At 39.3% G+C, this 17,777-nt stretch overlaps 1 protein-coding gene across 2 annotated transcripts in view; it reads left to right on the forward strand.

The window, feature by feature from the left end:
• LOC139939422 (DNA topoisomerase 2-alpha-like) overlaps window positions 1-15,688 on the forward strand; it is a 38,212-nt gene extending 22,524 nt beyond the window's left edge. For both annotated transcript variants that reach the window (XM_071935298.1, XM_071935299.1), the window contains exons 22-33: window positions 806-944; window positions 1,958-2,153; window positions 4,082-4,338; window positions 4,877-4,960; window positions 5,756-5,965; window positions 6,606-6,744; window positions 8,344-8,535; window positions 9,647-9,886; window positions 10,568-10,669; window positions 10,904-11,002; window positions 11,744-11,865; window positions 12,123-15,688. In XM_071935298.1, coding sequence (XP_071791399.1) covers window positions 806-944; window positions 1,958-2,153; window positions 4,082-4,338; window positions 4,877-4,960; window positions 5,756-5,965; window positions 6,606-6,744; window positions 8,344-8,535; window positions 9,647-9,886; window positions 10,568-10,669; window positions 10,904-11,002; window positions 11,744-11,865; window positions 12,123-12,284 — 1,942 coding nt within the window. In that variant the 3' untranslated portion in view covers window positions 12,285-15,688. The remainder of the gene's footprint in view (window positions 1-805; window positions 945-1,957; window positions 2,154-4,081; window positions 4,339-4,876; window positions 4,961-5,755; window positions 5,966-6,605; window positions 6,745-8,343; window positions 8,536-9,646; window positions 9,887-10,567; window positions 10,670-10,903; window positions 11,003-11,743; window positions 11,866-12,122) is intronic.
• The last annotated feature ends 2,089 nt before the right edge of the window (window positions 15,689-17,777 follow it).

Raw genomic sequence — 17,777 nt, forward strand, 5'->3', positions numbered from 1 at the left:
CATCTTGCACCCCATAGGTTTGGAGTAAAACCAGAAGAATAGGTCTAGAACACCTCTCTTATGCTATGACTGTCTCTTCTACAACTTTCACTTGGAGTTTGAAGACTGTTTAATTAATCGCGATTATATTGAATACCGTGATATATTGTCGGCGATATATCGTGAATAAAATAAATCGATATCGCCCAAGCTTAGTTACAATAAACTTATTCAAGGCCCATCATAGACTTGGCTTAAAGGCTCTGGGCACTATTGGTAATTACTCAAAATAATTGTTAGCTTAAAAACTTACTTGGTAATGAGCAATGGACAGCTGTTCATTATTTTACCAAGTAAAACGTATTTTCGTGACACTGTTTTACTAATTTCACAACAAATATAGCACATCGGCAAGTTATAGTTTAAGCTAACTACTATCATTAACTTCACTGTGTAAGTTTAATGTAAATCTGTTAACATTGTGTTGTGTGTTTATACAAAAGGTACCAAATCCTTTAAAACAGAGGTGCAGTTTTCCAGCTATTGCCGGTGTTTCATCTGGCCGGGGAATTTTTTTATATATTTTTTTAAAGATTTCTGGCGCTCCGTATTTCATCTGGCCGGGGCAGAATTGTCTTTTTCTTTATGTTTTATTTAAAAAAATTGCTGTTATGTTTTATAATTGATTTTTTGGTCTGAGCGGGGGAGGGGGAGGGGAGCGATGACCCCCTTTCCTTCGCAGCAGATTTCTTTCAGGCTCTGAAGGAAAGAGTCACTGGCATCTCTGTTAAAAGTAAATTTATTTGACTTGATTTGAACCTTGCAGTGACTACAAAGAGTACCACACCGACACGACGGTGAAGTTTTTGGTGAAGATGAATGAAGATAGGCTGATGAAGTTTGATGATGAAGGTTTGCATAAGGCGTTCAAGTTGCAGACGATCATTACCCAAGCCAACAGCATGGTAAGTCACACAACACATGACAATCCAACAGTGCCTCACAACCATGACAACCATGACACAATCCAACATTATGGTAAGCCACACAACACTATAACCATGACACAGTCCAACAGCATGGTTTGTTGCACAACACTACAACATGACATTCCAACAGCATGGTTTGTCACACATAACTAGAACATGACACAATCCAAATGTATGGTACGCCACACAACACTACAACCATGATACAATCCAACAGTATGGTACGCCACACAACACTACAACCTTGACACAATCCAACAGTATGGTATGCCACACAACACTACAACCATGACACAATCCAACAGTATGGTATGCCACACAACACTACAACCTTGATACAATCCAACAGTATGGTATGCCACACAACACTACAACCATGACACAATCCAACAGTATGGTATGCCACACAACACTACAACCATGACACAATCCAACAGTATGGTATGCCACACAACACTACAACCTTGATACAATCCAACAGTATGGTATGCCACACAACACTACAACCTTGATACAATCCAACAGTATGGTATGCCACACAACACTACAACCTTGATACAATCCAACAGTATGGTATGCCACACAACACTACAACCATGACACAATCCAACAGTATGGTACGCCACACAACACTACAACCATGACACAATCCAACAGTATCGTATGCCACACAACACTACAACCTTGATACAATCCAACAGCATGGTTTGTCACACAACACTACAACATGACAATCCAACAGCATAGTTTCTCGCACAACACTACAACATGACACAAACCAACTGTATGGTAAGCCTCGCAACACTGCAACCCTGACACAATCCAACAGTATGGTAAGTTACACAGCACTACAACCATGACACAAAAATACCAAACTATATTCTGTTTCCCTTTAGCAATAAATACATCCAAATTTAGTTGTAACCTTGTCTTTAGGCTTGCTCATTTTTGATCCAACCTATTTTGTTATGTTTATTTGTAAACATCAGGTTATGTTTGACCAACATGGCTGCATCAAAAAGTACACTGACGTTTGTGATATTCTGAAAGATTTTTATGAGCTCCGCCTGCATATGTACATTCGTCGTAAAGATTACCTTGAAGGGATACTCGAGGCGGAGTCCAGCAAACTCAACAACCAGGCTCGATTCATTATGGAGAAGATCGAAGGAACGATCGTCATTGGTAAGTTTGAAAGATCCAAATCAAAAAGTTTTGTTGGATTTTGAAAAAAAAAAAAAAAAGTTGATTACAAAAAAAAAGGGTTTTATTCATAAAAAAGTGTTATTAATAAATGCTGAGAGCGGTTAAGAGCATCGAATTCAAGTTCTTAGTTCTTTCTAATTTAAGTCATCGGGATGTGGGTTTGAGTCCTGGGGCGGATTGCAATAAAACGGTCTTAGTCAGCAGTCTGAGACCAGTCAGTTATAGCCGGCTATCTGCCTTAGACGGTCTTAGCTTAGTCAGTCATTAAGCCTGTTGCAATAAGCCGGTCTTAGATAAGTCGGCGAAAAGTAATGCAATACGAGCAAATGTCCCATAATACTTAGCACTTCTGCAGGCACTGGCGGTATGGCATTGTTCTTATTGCTTTGGTTTGAATCATCGGATATCCAATCTGTGAGTTGTATCATTTTTACTCTTGGGAACATACATTTACGATACAAGGTATCACCACCATTATGCCTCTAATGGGTGTAATCTATTTCTAAAATACAATCTCATCGTAGAGCTCTTTGTATCAAATCATCTACAACTAACAAATGCAGCGCCATCTTTAAAAACCAAAACTAAGACCAATTAAAGCCAGCTCAGAGCAGGTATAAGATTTAAGACTGGCTATAATTATAGGCGTGCTATTGCAATCGGTCTATAATTAAAGACTGTCTAAGCACGTCTTAGGTTAGCCGGCTATAGCGCATTGACCGGTTTAAGACCGCTTGGTGCAATCCGCCCCGGGTCGTGACACGTGTGTCCTTGAACAAGGGGTATGAATGTGTACCTGCAAGGGTAAAGGTTGACATTGCGTTTTAAAAAGCCTTCGGAGCGCCATGACTGCTCAGGGCTATATACTCCCAGGGTGCTCTTTGTCGGTACTTTATGGAGACACAAAACTAAAAAAGGGAGAGAAAAAAAGGACTCATAGAGGAAAATCTAAAGAGTGGGATGCTTCAGAAGGAAATTTGTGTACAGCGTCTGGGGTATCTGTTAAGTGCAGGACAAGGAAAAGAACTATAGAATGTTCCACAAGGATGCTTTTAAAGAGAATGTGGGAGTTGAGAAAGATTGAGAAATCAATGGTATTGGCCCAATGACCAGGGCATTAATGTAAAGCGCTGTAAGTTTGCTGTATAAGAACAAGTTACTTTTATTATTAATATGAACAAGTACCATACGTTTTGAGAAAGAGGTAATTTCTCACTAAAATAAAAACAATATTTCAGGCCTGTAGCCTTTTAAAGCCATTGGACCCTTTCGGTAAACAGTGTTGTCCAAGGCCCACACTTTGTGTACCACAACTTCTATATCAAATAACAAACCTGTGACAATTTAGGCTCAATCGGTCATCGGAGTTGGGAGAAAACAACGGAAACCCCACCCTTGTTTCCGCGCGTTTCGCCGTGTCATGACATGTGTTTAAAATAAATCCGTAATTCTCGTTAACGAGAATTTATATTGTTTTGCTGTTTTCTCAAAAAGTAAAGCATTTCATAGAATAATATTTCAAGAGAAGTCTTTCACCATTGCCTTCTGTAAACCCTGTAAGTTATTTGTAAATCTGTGAACTTTTATTTTTTTTTTCTGAACCGAAAGGGTCCAATGGCTTTAATAGGGATCTAAAAGCACACACATTGGTGTAACTAGGTTTGCTTTTCTTTTCTTCATTATTCTCCTGCCACTTTGATGACCAATTGAATCCAAATATTTAACATTATTTTATGCATGTATTAAGAATACACCTACATGTATTATGAATACTGGTCTTTGACAATTACCGAAGGTGTCCAGTGCCTTTAAAGAAATGCTCTAGGTACGCCAGAGTTCTGTGCTAACTTATACAGAATTCTTCCTTCAATTTGACTATTGTTGATCTCCGACTTGTCCGTTTGCAGAGAATAAGAAGAAGAAGGAGATGATCTCGCTGCTGATTCACCGAGGCTACGACTCAGATCCGGTCAAGATGTGGAAGGAAGCGCAGAACAAGCTAGCCGCCGAGGCCGAGGGTACGGACAATGAAGAGGATGCCATGAGCGAGATCTCATCTGCCTCGTCAGCGGCCGGCCCAGACTACAACTACCTCCTCGGAATGGCTCTTTGGAGTCTGACAAGAGAAAAGAAAGAGGACCTACTCAAGAACAGAGACGAGAAGGTTGGCCTTTAAAAAAGAAAATGTCACCTACTTGATATTTAAGTCTCTTAGTTTGAAAGGCAAAGTACTGTTCAATTATTTTAAACCTATATGAATGTAGATCTCTCTTCAGTCCGGTGGCGCAAATTGCCCTGTGGTGGTCATTACAAGTTCACACCAACCATCTCGATCTACTGCTGATCTTAATGTAGCTGCCATACCCTGTCCAATTCTTAATGCCGTTCATCCATGATGTAGCTGGCTACCTCTTCTTCTCTTCCCCTTCTAGATATATACAATAAAACTAACATGAGTAAATTTCATTTTAAAAAGGGGGTTTGATGTTCGTGTGAAAATCATTAACCTTTTTTAGAACAATTTGGGTTTGATCAGGGTGGTGGATTAATAATTAAAATAATAATATCAAATAGCACCTTCAAAGGGTTTACAAGGTGTTACAGCGCGTACAGCAGCTTCACAACCAGAATATAGTTAAAATGGGATAAATCGTTTCCTAAGATGAATATTTAAAATTGTCTTGCAATGTTTCTCTGTGTAGTGTAAAGAACTGAGCGACTTAAGGAGGAAGACACCTGTTATGTTGTGGAGAGATGACTTGGCTGCATTTGAGGCACAACTTGAGGTAATAATAGTTATCAATTTTGATATAGGGCTTTTTCACAGCCCGAAGGGCCTACCAAAGCACTTCTGACATTATTACCCCCCCGGTCACTGGGCCATATATTTCATTCCTTAAACCAGCTCAGCTCCCTGGGGAGTACACAGCTGGTGCTGCGAGTTACTGAGCTTGTATGATGTAGGGCTTGTAATTGTAGAGAGTCATGGCCGGGTGGTTTTAGAGCATCGAATTCAAGTTCTGGTGCTGATTCACCGAAGTGTGGGTTCAAATCCCGGTCGTGACACTTGTGTCCTTGAGCAAGATACTTTACTATATTTGCTTCTCTTCACCCAGAGGTATAAATGGGTACCTGCGAGGGTAGAGGTTGATATTGTGTATGAAAAGCCACAAGCGCCTTACAGGCAGCTCAGGGCTGTATACTCCCTGAGTTGAGAAACATGACAGGAATGTTATTGGCCCTATGACCAGGGCACTGATGTAAAGCGCAATGATACGGTTATTGTGAAATGCGCTGTATAAGAATTTGTTATTATTTATTTATTATTTTTATATTTAATTAACACTGGACCGAGGCTATTGATTTAATCATCGGGGCAGTAAAATCAACTTCTGACTGGACAAGCAGGTACCCATTTACCCCTGGGTGGAGAGAAGCAATTATAGTGACACAAGTTTCACGAGCAGGACTCGAAGCCACGCTCCGCTTTATAGAAACACCAGTGCTCTTATCCACTCGGCCACGACACCCCAAAAGACATAAGTAACAAATTTAGTTGTCTTTTTTCTTTTCTTTTTTAGATTGTGGAGCAGCAAGAAAAAGATGACGAGGCTTCTGCTGCCCCCACCACAACGAAGGGTGGTAAAAAACAACCCCGTAAGAAGGTCTTGCCTAAACTGGAAACCAAGCCCTCACCGTACGGACGCCGTGTCGTACCACGCATTGACGCTGCAGCCAAGGCTATAAGGAAGACTGCAGCGGCAGGAGGAGGGGCAGGGGGAAGAAAAAGAGTGAGTTGAAATAATAAAAAGATTTGTGGCTTCTTATATAGTGACACTAATGGCGCTCTGATAATTAGCCATGCAACTAAAACGCAGATCCGCGGTTTTCTACGTTTTAATCGAATAAGTATTCGTCATTTTAAAACTCAGCATAAATAAATAAAAAAATCATGCTGCATGAAAAAGAAAAAAAAAGTCTGCGGCAAATTATGCTTATACATAAGCATTAAAACACAAGTCCTCCTCGTACAGCATACCTTCTACACTATTTTTTGCACAGTCTGGCTCCGCGGTGGTTTTATTACTTTTTGTACAAAGGGATGCGGATGGAACGAGACACTGTTTAGGGCCCAATATGCGACTTACACACAAGTTCTCGATTTATTTTATTTCTCGAACTATCTCGGCTGCCTGTGCTGCCAAGTATGTAGTGCACCAAGCTAAAGCAATCACAAGAACTATCTGTTGTTAAAATTTCTTTTGTGTAGTGTTGGTTTTGAATAGAAGTGGGGTTTGACAACTCAAGGTTTCAATCAGTACACTCTGATCAACTTTGGGTTCTTTTCCAAACCAACGCTCAAACCTTACCTACATACAAAAACTAGTTATTATTATTTTTAAACTTTTCATATCATCCTCATCCCCACAGAAAACAAACGTCAAGAAAGAGGCCACTGATGACACAAATGACACAACCAGTCTTGACGACAGCACCGAGAAGGAGCCCATGTCTTTGGCACAGCGTCTGGCCGCTAAAGGAACGTCGGTCTCAACTAGCGTCAGTAACGGTACGCTACCAAGCCTTTCCTCCCTGACATCAACTCATAGGCCCTACAGCACCTATGCAAACATTTTCTCATATCCCAACCGGAATTTTTGTACCACTTCCATGCCCCATACCTCTAAATATACAACTTTTGAAAACAAATATTTAAGCCACTCTCATTATGGGAACTGGAAGACACTCACAGATGCCTTCCAAGAAAGACTATGCTGCTCAACTAATTTCCAAGTTCCATTGCTCCCTTATACGAATTCACAATTACTCTCCGACAAACCATCATTACACAGCTCCATCGAGACAAGGTTTTATCATTGTGACTGGGTCTACAAGTCTAACTATGCAGTAGGTTCTCTCTATGCAAGGCATCTCGACCGACCTCAACTTACGTCACTCATGACGACAAGTCGATCCTTAGTCACTCAGACTCGACTTAGAGTCTCGCTGAACGGCACAACGCATCATCTGTTACGATGTGCTGTGCGATGTGTCAGATATGCTCGATAAAGTACTCTGTAATTTTATATCGATAAAGTACTCAGTGATTTTATATTATCCATGTTCTAAATTGGAATGATGATAAAAATAGAGGGTATATTTTGTAACATGTGCAATTGTTGTTGAAGAAAGAAATCCTTCATGCAGAATTTCAGTCAGTATTCAGAGTTCTAATCAAATATAAGTTTGTAATTTTGTTGTTAAATTGTATACCGATCGAGGGAAATCTAAGCCCTGAAAAACAAAATTAAGAATATTTAACCAAAATTTTATATGACTTTAACCTTGTCAATCTTATGAGACATCAAAAAGATCAGCGATATACTTTTTGAATAAAATTTTGTTTTACAAACATGGTGTTTTTAAAATCATATTTTGGTGTCACCTAGACTTGTAGAAGTCCACCTGGGTTTACAGGAGGGCTTGTTTCCCTGGAACCCACTTCCAGAAGTATCCTTTACATATTCACTGTCAAAGATTTCAAAAGAAATGTCAACTGTCAACCTGAACAAAAGTTATTAGATGTTTAAGCAATATTTTCTGCTTGCGCAGCTCTATGAAAATGGGCCCTGTTCTGGGTAATAGGGGGGAAATGGTTCAACGCACTTCCAAAGTTCAGAAGACTTCTTGGATATTTTCTTATCAAAGTCTTAACTAAATTGGAGGCAAAAAAAGTCTGGTAACAAGTTAATGATCAATAGCTGAATCATTACAGCATACAGGGACCAAGACCAAGAGACACCCTTCTTATGAGTAGTTGATTAGCCGAGCAATTTCTCTTGCATAGCGGAGCAAAATGCTACTCAAAATGTATCCGTTGCTACTCAAAAAGTCACCTTTTGCTACTCAATACTGACATTTCAGTGTGTGAACAAAGTTCAGTCTTTATTGTTTTCGTACGCAAAATTTTTCATGTATAGGAGAGCAAAATTTTACACAAAATGTATCAGTTGCTACTCAAACATCATCATTTACTACACAATATTGGCATTCACTGTGCACAAAATCAGTCTTTATTTGTTTTTTCTACGCAAAATTGCTGGTTGAAAATCAGTCCCTGTGATTTGATTTGCCTAAACAAGCCCTCCTGTTGTTACCCCCCGTTCAGGTGGCACTAAGAAGGTCATGAAGCAGAAAACCCTAACCTTCAAACCCACGGCTAAGAAGAGGGCAAAGGCCTCGCCCAAAAAGAAAAAGAGAAACGCTTGGTCGGAGTCCGACTCTGACGCGCCACTGGACGAGGACGATTTGATGATAACGAAGCAGGTACCCCAGTCGCCTTTTGTCAAGAGAGCTGCCGGTAAGAATCAATCCCTTTGTTGAAATTTGCCTCAATAGTCAGAAGTGGACTGACCAAGATTTGAATATTTGCATGGTTATCATTTTTTTAATGTTAATTAAAGACACTGGACACTATTGGTAATTGTCGAAGACTAGTCTTCACAGTTGGTGTATCTCAACATATGCATGAAGTAACAAACCTGTGAAAAGTTGAGCTTTATCGGTCGTTACAGTTGCGAGATTTTAATGAAAGAAAAAACACCCTTGTTGCACCATTTTTCCTCCATGGGCACACGAAGTTGTGTGCTTTCAGATGCTTGATTTCGAGACCTCAAATTTTTAAATACGAGGTCTCGAAATCAAATTTGTGGAAAATTACTTCTTTCTCGAAAACTATGTCACTTCAGAGGGAGCTGTTTCTCACATTTTGTTATACTATCAACCTCTTATACTATTACTCTATTAAAGTTTTTTCCAATAATAATTATTTTGAGTAATTACCAATAGTGTCCATTGCTTTTAAGTATAAGTTAACAGGGTAGCCTTCATCAGTGTCAAAACACTTATTCTTTGCTTGGCATCTAACTGTTGTTTAATGTAGGTTGTTAAAAAATGTTTCTACTACATTTTATTTGCCAATTTAGTTTTTATTATTATTAACTCATCACAAAGTTATCAGCTGTCGATTTCACCAAACTCTTCCTAACTTGGGATTAATCTTAGGACTTAGAACGGGTTCAGTTCCGTATCCTAATACGTAGGACGCATTGAACCAATCCTAAGTTAGGACGGGTTACGAGTTAGCGCATTGAACCAATCCTAAGTTAGGACGGGTTACTCGTCCTAACTCGAGTGAGGATTAATCCAAGGGTTTCGTGAAATCGGCTGCTGCACATTTTGTATTTCTGTCTCATTGAACTGATTACCCTGTATCTTTAACTTTAAGCCTGCCTAAGTTAGTCAGTGTATAATGTCAATATTGTGTTGTACTTCCTTTTGTATTTGTATTTATATTTTGCTTGTACAGCGTCATAAGCGTCATGTCTGACGGAACTGAACGCTCTATAAGGCCATTGTTTTATACCATTATGTTATTTGTACATCTCTTCCCTGCTTTTCCGACTCTATAGCTCAGAAGGCAAAGTATTCATTTAGTGACGACGATGAGGATGATGAGGATGACTTCGTTGCTGAGTTGGCACTTTCTCCCTCCTTCAACTTGGAGGAGGCGATCGATAACGACGCCATTGACTCGGACGCAGACGACTTCTCCCTACCTACCAAGAGACCCGTCAAGAGAGCTGCACCTAAGATTGATAGCGATAGTGATAGCGCTGATGAAAGCGGATTCAAAGAGACGAAGCAAGATGGTATGACATTTTGAGGATCATTCAGGCCTGAAAAGTCTCTGCTCTGCTTGTAGAACTACAATAATGTGAGATAAGCCTAATTGCTGGAATAACGGGATGACCAGCATAAATGCGTGACGCCAATCACTTGATGTTACACGATCATTCTTACACCATGTAGTGTTTCAGGTTTTTTTTTAGGGTCTCACAGGTCTGAATGTTGTTGAACCAAAATATATTACTATGCTCTCAGCTTTGCTTCAGGCATAGTCATGGCTCTTGTTTACATTGATGAATCTTTTTAAAAGTTTTTTCTTCTTTTTTTTTCGGTTTAATAGTATTTAGCCTATATTTTAATTGGTCTGGGTTTTTTTTTTGCCTCTTAGTTTTTATTGTTAGGCGCATTGAGGAATATTTTATTCCTAATGCACGTTAAAAATACTCTTTACTGACTAGTTATCTAGGCTTATAAATGGGTACCTGCAAGGGTAGAGGTTGATATTGTGTATTAAAAGCCACAAGCGCCTTACAGGCAGCTCAGGGCTGTATACTCCCTAACTAGAGAGTTGAGAAACATGACAGGAATGTTATTTGCCCTATGACCAGGGTACTCTAATGTGTAGTGCATTGATAAGGTTATTGTGAAATGCGCTATAGAATTTGTTATTATTATTGTGTGTTTTTGTTTGGTTTCCTCATCAGATGTAGGCTTGAACTCTTTAAGCGATTCAGATGGTTCCGCGCCCCCATCAAAACAACTAAAGCTGACACAATCGGCAAAGAAGACGGCTGCAAAACCAAAGGGTAACTATCTAAAGTGTATTGATGTAATGTAAGACTTAACTACAATTCTAGTTGCATATTCTTTGTATGCTTGATATGTGGTATGGTGTATGGTTAATTTTATTGTAATTATTACTACATGTGTATAGGATTATACCAATCAAGCAGTTCCAAAAATCAAAGGTTTCCTTTGCCCTTAAGGGTTCTTTATAAATGTCTGGAAATAAGATTGTTATTAATTTTGTTTAACTGCAGCCACAAAGCAAAAGTCTATTCTTGACATGATAAGTAAGACGAAGAAGAGCAGTGATGACAGCAGTGAACCAACAGCCAAGAAACCAGCTAAGGCCAAAGGTAAGACTCTTGAAACAGTATACTACTGTACTTTCACGAGTTTGACATTTACTAAATGGCTGCAGTACCTTTTTTTTTTTTTTTTTTCCCCCTGGAGGGGGAAATTTATTCAAGTTTCTTCAATGTACAAAGCTACACAGACTACTGGTAAAACCAACTACTTTTAGAACGATACTAAGAGAGAAATGGCAAATTGCAAAAACAGGAGGTTTGATGATTATGCAAAGCATTTAGTTGGTACATAGCAATACAAAAGGCTCCCATTTGGTATTGAACTTATCTAAGTTGTTATTCTTAACAAAGATCATTTTTTCCATTACAAAATAGTGATTTATTTCCTTTTTGATAAGAACAAATGAAGGCTTTCTGTCGTTCATCTTCATCCGATAAATATGAAAACGGCAAAGAATGAGAATTAAATTGAGAGCAGACCATTTTCTATTAAGGACACCAAACAGCTTAGTCGTGTTGTCAAAATTAATGTCAATGTTCAGTGTATTAGTCAACCAGTGCTGCAGTACCTGGTACTAACTACTGGGCAATCTCGGTGGTCTAGTTGGTAAGACATCTGCTGTAGATTGGTAAAGGTTGTGCGGTTCGAATCCCACAAGAGTTATATGCCAGTTTTGTTTTCAACGGAACTCGCGGAAGGTGCCGAGTATACCGTGCTAACACACATTGCTGCTAGGGTAAAAATAACGCTATAACATCTTTTAAAGTAGTAAGTAATTGTTTTTCCAGCTGCACCTAAACCCAGGAAGCCAGCCGCTAAGAAAACTGTCAAGACAACATCTGGATCCGGTGATGGGGACTCGGATGTATTCGAAACAAAGAAAAAGGCGGCACCCAGGAAAACTGCCAAGGTGATTGAGTAAATGATTGAATAAATTAATAATTATGCAAAGCATACACGCTTACTACAGGATATCATGAAAGAATAAGTTTTGTTTTTGAGAGACGATTTCCAAGGATGCTTGCCGATTTTTTTATTTTCATTTATTAAAACTATTAAATCATGAAAGAATAAGTTTTGTTTTTGAGAGATGATGTCCGAGGATGCTTTCCGATTATTTTATTTTCATTTAGTGAAACTATTATTTTGTTTTCTCTACCCAATTAGCCCAAGACTAAGAAGATCAATTTCTCCGACTCCGAGTCGGGTGATGAGAATTTCGCCTCTCGTAGGGATCGCAATCCAGCCCCATCGGCCAGAGGAGGGGGTCGTGCCAAGGCATCAGTCAAGTACAACTTTGGTGATGATGATTCAGATAGCGACTATTAGGCTCATACAGTGGTTCTAAGGCTGTGTCCCGATAGACCGATCCATTAAGCGCACCCCATTACGTATTGACCAATCACAACCCATTGCGCCACCAAAAGTCCGACAAATTAAGGTCCAACATGTGTGCGCATATGCTTGGCGCGTGTGGCAGAGTTGTGCAGAATGGCATTGGAGAGGCCCAGGTGTTCTTGCTAAAAGTGCTGAGCCTACTGGATCGATCTATTGGCGGCCAAAGCTAGGGCAACAGCTGAGCCTACAGCTAGTTCAAGTGGGCACATTAGTTGACCCGTGGTTGACTACTGACCAGCAACAAACATGCGCAGTGACACACTCACTCGAACGACTCATTTGGAAGTCAAGTCAACCTCCCACCTTTTTTGCTGTAGTGTCACTGGTTCCCCTCTGCTCTTTACACATGTTATAATGGAACATGCTGTTTGGACCAATGTAAAAACCATGGGCTTGAGGCTGGTTCCAAATGGTCGACCACAGTAGTCAACCAATTGTCGACCATCCTGGGTTCGAGTAAAAATTGTTAAACTTTAGATAACCCAAAGTTCACGATTCATTTGAAATGGAATCGCATCAAAATACTTGCATTTTCACATGCGTGTATTACTGCGCCGTACAAGCGCTTGTATGTTTTTTACAATCGTGCACGCAAAGTAGTCTCCCTCGGGAGGCCAATAAGCGTTGTTTCCTAGAAGATCCCTCCCTCGCTGCACATGGTAGCGAGGCTGGGACAAGCCCCCCCCCCTCCCCCTCAAATACAGTGTAGTTTTTTTTAAAGATATTGTCATATAGTGCGTAGAGGCCAATCTTGGCTCTTGTAAAGTTAACTGAAAATTCAGAGTAAATGCCATTCCTGTATATATACAATAAGTATTTCATTACACAACGGTTGTACATTAAGCTATTTAAATGTGAATTGTGTTTCTTCCAAAGTGCATAGTTGTCCCCCAGTGGGAATAATACAGCGTAATATTTAAAAACGCTTCAAACTGTTGTTATTTAGCTCTTTTTTTGAGCTTTCAAATTTACATATCTGGGCCTTTCGCGATTTAATTGTCAACATTGTGTTGCAGCAGGCAAAGATGGGCCAAATATGATAAAAATCTGTGGAGCAGATTATCTTAAATTTAAAACATCTTTTTTTTCACATCAAATTTAATACACCATAACAGACACTGACTAAAATTGACTAGATTTGGATGTCAACCTGGAGCCTTCAGATTAATGTTCCAGTGTTCCATCAACTGAGCTATCTAGCCCAAATGTTGGCGGTCTCCCTATTTTGTTTTAGGGCTCTGGGGTCGAATTCACAAAGAGTTAGGACTAGAGTTTGATAAAAGAAACGTATAATAATAATAATAATAATAATAAGACTTGTAATGCGCACGAATCCACCCTGCTGGGTGTTTAAGGCGCATGGCTAGTCCTAAGTTAGGACGAGTAACTCTTCCTAACTCGAGACAAGACTAGTCTTAACTCTTTGTGAAATCCACCCCTGGACACCTTTGGTAACTGTCAAAGATCAGTTTTCTTACTTGGTGTAGCTCAACATATATGCACATAAAAACAAACCTGCAAAAATTTGAACTCAATTGGTTGTCAAAGTTGCGAGAGAACTATGAAAGAAAAAAATACCGTTCTTGCACAAGTGATCTTCTTTCAGATGTTGATTTTGAGACCTCCGAATTTATCCGAATTCAATTCAAATATTTTAGTAAAGAAATACTTCTTTCTCAAAAACTATGTTTCTTCAGAGGGAGCCGTTTCTAACAATTTTCTATACTACCATCCGCTGTCCATTGCTCGTTACTAAGAAAGTTCTGCTGTTTTGAGTAATTACCAATAGTGTCCAGTGCCTTCAAAACAAAATATTGATTTGTATATTTTTCCCCCCCATACAAACGGACAGCTTACACTCGCAAACTTGCCTTAGTTATTATTTGGTCTTCCTGTTCAAGAGAATCGAGCCACACCTGATGTTAGATTTGGATGTGGTTTAAGTTATAAATGGATTTATTGACTTTTTTTAATGACAATATCAACTTGTTGCCGTCACTTTAAACATGTTGAATCTGAAATGTACAGAGACCCTACGGCTGTTCTATGTCTATTAAGAATCCCAGGGATGAGAAATGTCACACTTGCATCTAAATTCTAACTGGTTATATCGCCTTAAAAAAAAAGTAGCAGATATTTTCTTTTGTTGTGAAGAAATCCTGCTCTCTGATCTCTAGCGCTGAAGATACTGTTCCCATATCTTCTTGAAAATCTTTAACTCCAGGGGCGGTCACACAGGCCCCGATAACATAACGAGAACGCTAAAAATGCACGCTCGCGATTGGTTGAATTGCTCCACACAGACTACGCCCACGCTCATTCAACCAATCGAGGGCATATAGTTTTATCAGTATCGTTTTCGTTCTCGTTATCGGGGCCTGTGTGACCGGGCCTTTAACATGTTTAAGGGTGGAAATGCCAGCATTTCAACATACCTTCTAAAGCCCTTTTCACACTAGGTACTTTATTTATGGCCGGCCCTTTCACACTTTCATCCCTGGAATCCTGACCAATAACTGCATGATTAGTATAAAATAAGTTTGTCAGGGCTTGATTTCACAAAGAGTTAGGACTAGTCCTAACTTAGGACTAGTCCTCGGATGATATACACATTGCATGGATATTCCTATGTTCGGACGAGTAACTGGTCCTAACTCGAGATAGGAATAGTCCTAACTCTTTGTGAAATCCACCCCTTGTCTATTAATTCTTAATTACTCATTTTTTTAATATGACTGCTCTCAACAACGGTTGAAAGTTTAGGATTGATATTTTGTTTAATGTAGAGGTTTATTGTAGCGGAGTGCGACTTATCGGATATGCTGGTGTGTGCTAAGCACTGACTACAGCCCACATCAAACTATTGAGAAAGTTGTAAACAAAGCTGTTTCATTACCCAGTTGCTTCATTCGGACAGATTGTAGAAAATCATTTTCAAAGATCTTGCACACTTTCCAAAGAAAGCTACTTTTTTATTCATGTTTAATATTTGTGGTTGTGAAGTTTCCGCATACTCAAAATGTTTTCACTAAAGTGTTTTAAGTCATTGCACAAAATGATAATTATATCAAATTAACATTGGTATTTAAATTTATAATCCATACAAATGTACAAATATTTTTTCATAAATAATGCTGGCGTGTTTTAGAGAGACCTACGACTGTTCTATGTACTGCATTGGGTGTTTTTTGTCCATGCAGACTTGGAAACAAACAGGAAATGTTGAATGTTTTTACGACTTGTTAACGGTCTAAATGAGAACTGTGTACAATATTGGGTTGAAAATCGGTGAATAAAAATGTCTGATCTCTGAAAGAGTTGACACTTTTCTTAAATGGTCTCTTTATTGAAATGATTTGGGGTTGAATACAGAAAAATTTATTAGTGGGATCTGAACAAACTACCTCTGTGTTTATGTGTTGGCATTCTACCACCTGAGCTATAGCCCTATGTTGGCAGTCTCCCTATTTTGTCAGTAACTTTGTCCGGGTGTCAGTCAGAAGCTATACAACTGTTAACTGCTGTGTGTGTAGCCAGGGATCACAGGCTTACCATACAACCTGGGAAGCGGTAGCCAGGGGATCACCTTAATATTTCAGATACCAAACAATTTAACTTGGTAGGAAGGAGAATTCATAACAGTCTCTGTTTGCAGGAGGCTTAATGAATGCAGATGCAGTTGCAGCCTGTTGTCTGGTTGTGAAAAGAACCATTGGTTTCAACTCGACATTTCGATCAGGTGCTCTGATCGAATTCGGGTCATCTCGTACCCGAGTCAACTCATACCCGAGTCAACTCATACCTGAGTCAACCGTCCTGCCAACTATAGCTTGTGCATTGCATGGATGTCCTACATCCAAGACCTCAATGGCTGGTCTTTTAAGACGAGCGTGTGCCCGTGAATTAAATGTTCGTGAACAAAGAGAAAAACAGTGCAAGTACTAAAATTAAGAGAGCATAAGTTTATTTAAACAAAGTCCTAAATCCATGTGATATCGGACCCCCCAGTAAAAGCATTAAAGATGCTATGTCAGATTTTTGGCCGATTTGACCAAACAATTTTGATTTAAAACTCATTCAATAGGTATTTTGATGGGGTCGAGAAAGTTACAAGCTTTCATTTGAGCCACTGCTCGAAAAAGTCTGTCAATTATTAGTAGCAGTGAACAATGGATCCCGACAATATATCACGTGACCAATTCTGATGTGTTTTATAAGAAACATTTTAAATTTTTGTCATGGTTCCTGACCATTAAAAGTAAAATGTTTGGGGCCAAAAATCTGACATAGCATCTTTAAGCAGAATGAACTTCCTTCAAAAAAATTTTTTAAAACACATTGAAAACAGGTTAACTTAATGAACTTTTTATTTATTTAGAATAAGATTGACAAATCTTTCCAGCATTGACCATTTTAAATTAGATTTGTACAAAAAATTCCTTTAGAGGTTATAAAAACATTTACATGACATTTTGCAAGGAATGAACTAATTATTGCAGGTAAAAGAAATAACAAGTAATAAATTACTGATGTCATTTGAGACACAGGCCCAATTTCATAGCGCTGCTTAACGGTAAGCAAATTTGCGTGCTTACTGAAGCAGAAACATTTGCTTAAGCTTTAGTGTATTTCACAGGTAAACAGAAAAATTGGGCGGCCATATTACGTTACGTGTTTACCGTGGATTTGCATTGTGACGTCATTTATTTTTGTGTGGTAAGCACTGGAAGGTTAGCATGCCTTTTCGTGTACCTACGGTTAGCAGCGCTATGAAATAGAAATTTCACAGTAAACACAAAATCGGCCGCTAAGCAGAGCTATGAAGTTGGGCCCTGACGTTAAACTATTGGTGCCATTCCTTTTACAGCAATCGTTTACTGCAGTGCAGCCAGGGATCACACCCAAATTAAGACACCGTACAACTTCGGAAGCGGCAGCCAGGGGATCACCTTTGAAGGAGATTCAACTTTTTATTTCAGATGTTTACATTATACACCACAAAGGAAACTGACTGGGTAAATGTTGTAAATGATTTGGGGTGAACAAATAAAAATGTACTAGAGTGGGACTCGAACCAACGACCTCCGGATTAACATGCCGGCGCTCTACCAACTGAGCTATCTAGCCCTATGTTGACGATCCCCTGGCTGCCCCTTCCCAGGTATCGTAACTTCGGTGTGATCCCTGGCTACACGACGGCAGTTAATGGTTGCATGGCTTCTGACCAGCAACCCCCGAACAAAGATATTGACAAAATAGAGAAACAGGCAAAATAGGGTTAGATAGCTCAGTTGGTTGAGCGCCGGCGCGTTAATCCGGAAGTCATTGGTTTGAGTCCCATCCTATCCCAGTAAATATTTCTTTGTTCGAACCCCAAATCATTTAAACAGTTTACCCAGTCAGTTTCCCTTGTGGAGTATAGGG

Source organism: Asterias amurensis, chromosome 7 (assembly GCF_032118995.1).
Source record: "Asterias amurensis chromosome 7, ASM3211899v1".
In the NCBI taxonomy this organism is placed as follows: Eukaryota; Metazoa; Echinodermata; class Asteroidea; order Forcipulatida; family Asteriidae; genus Asterias; species Asterias amurensis.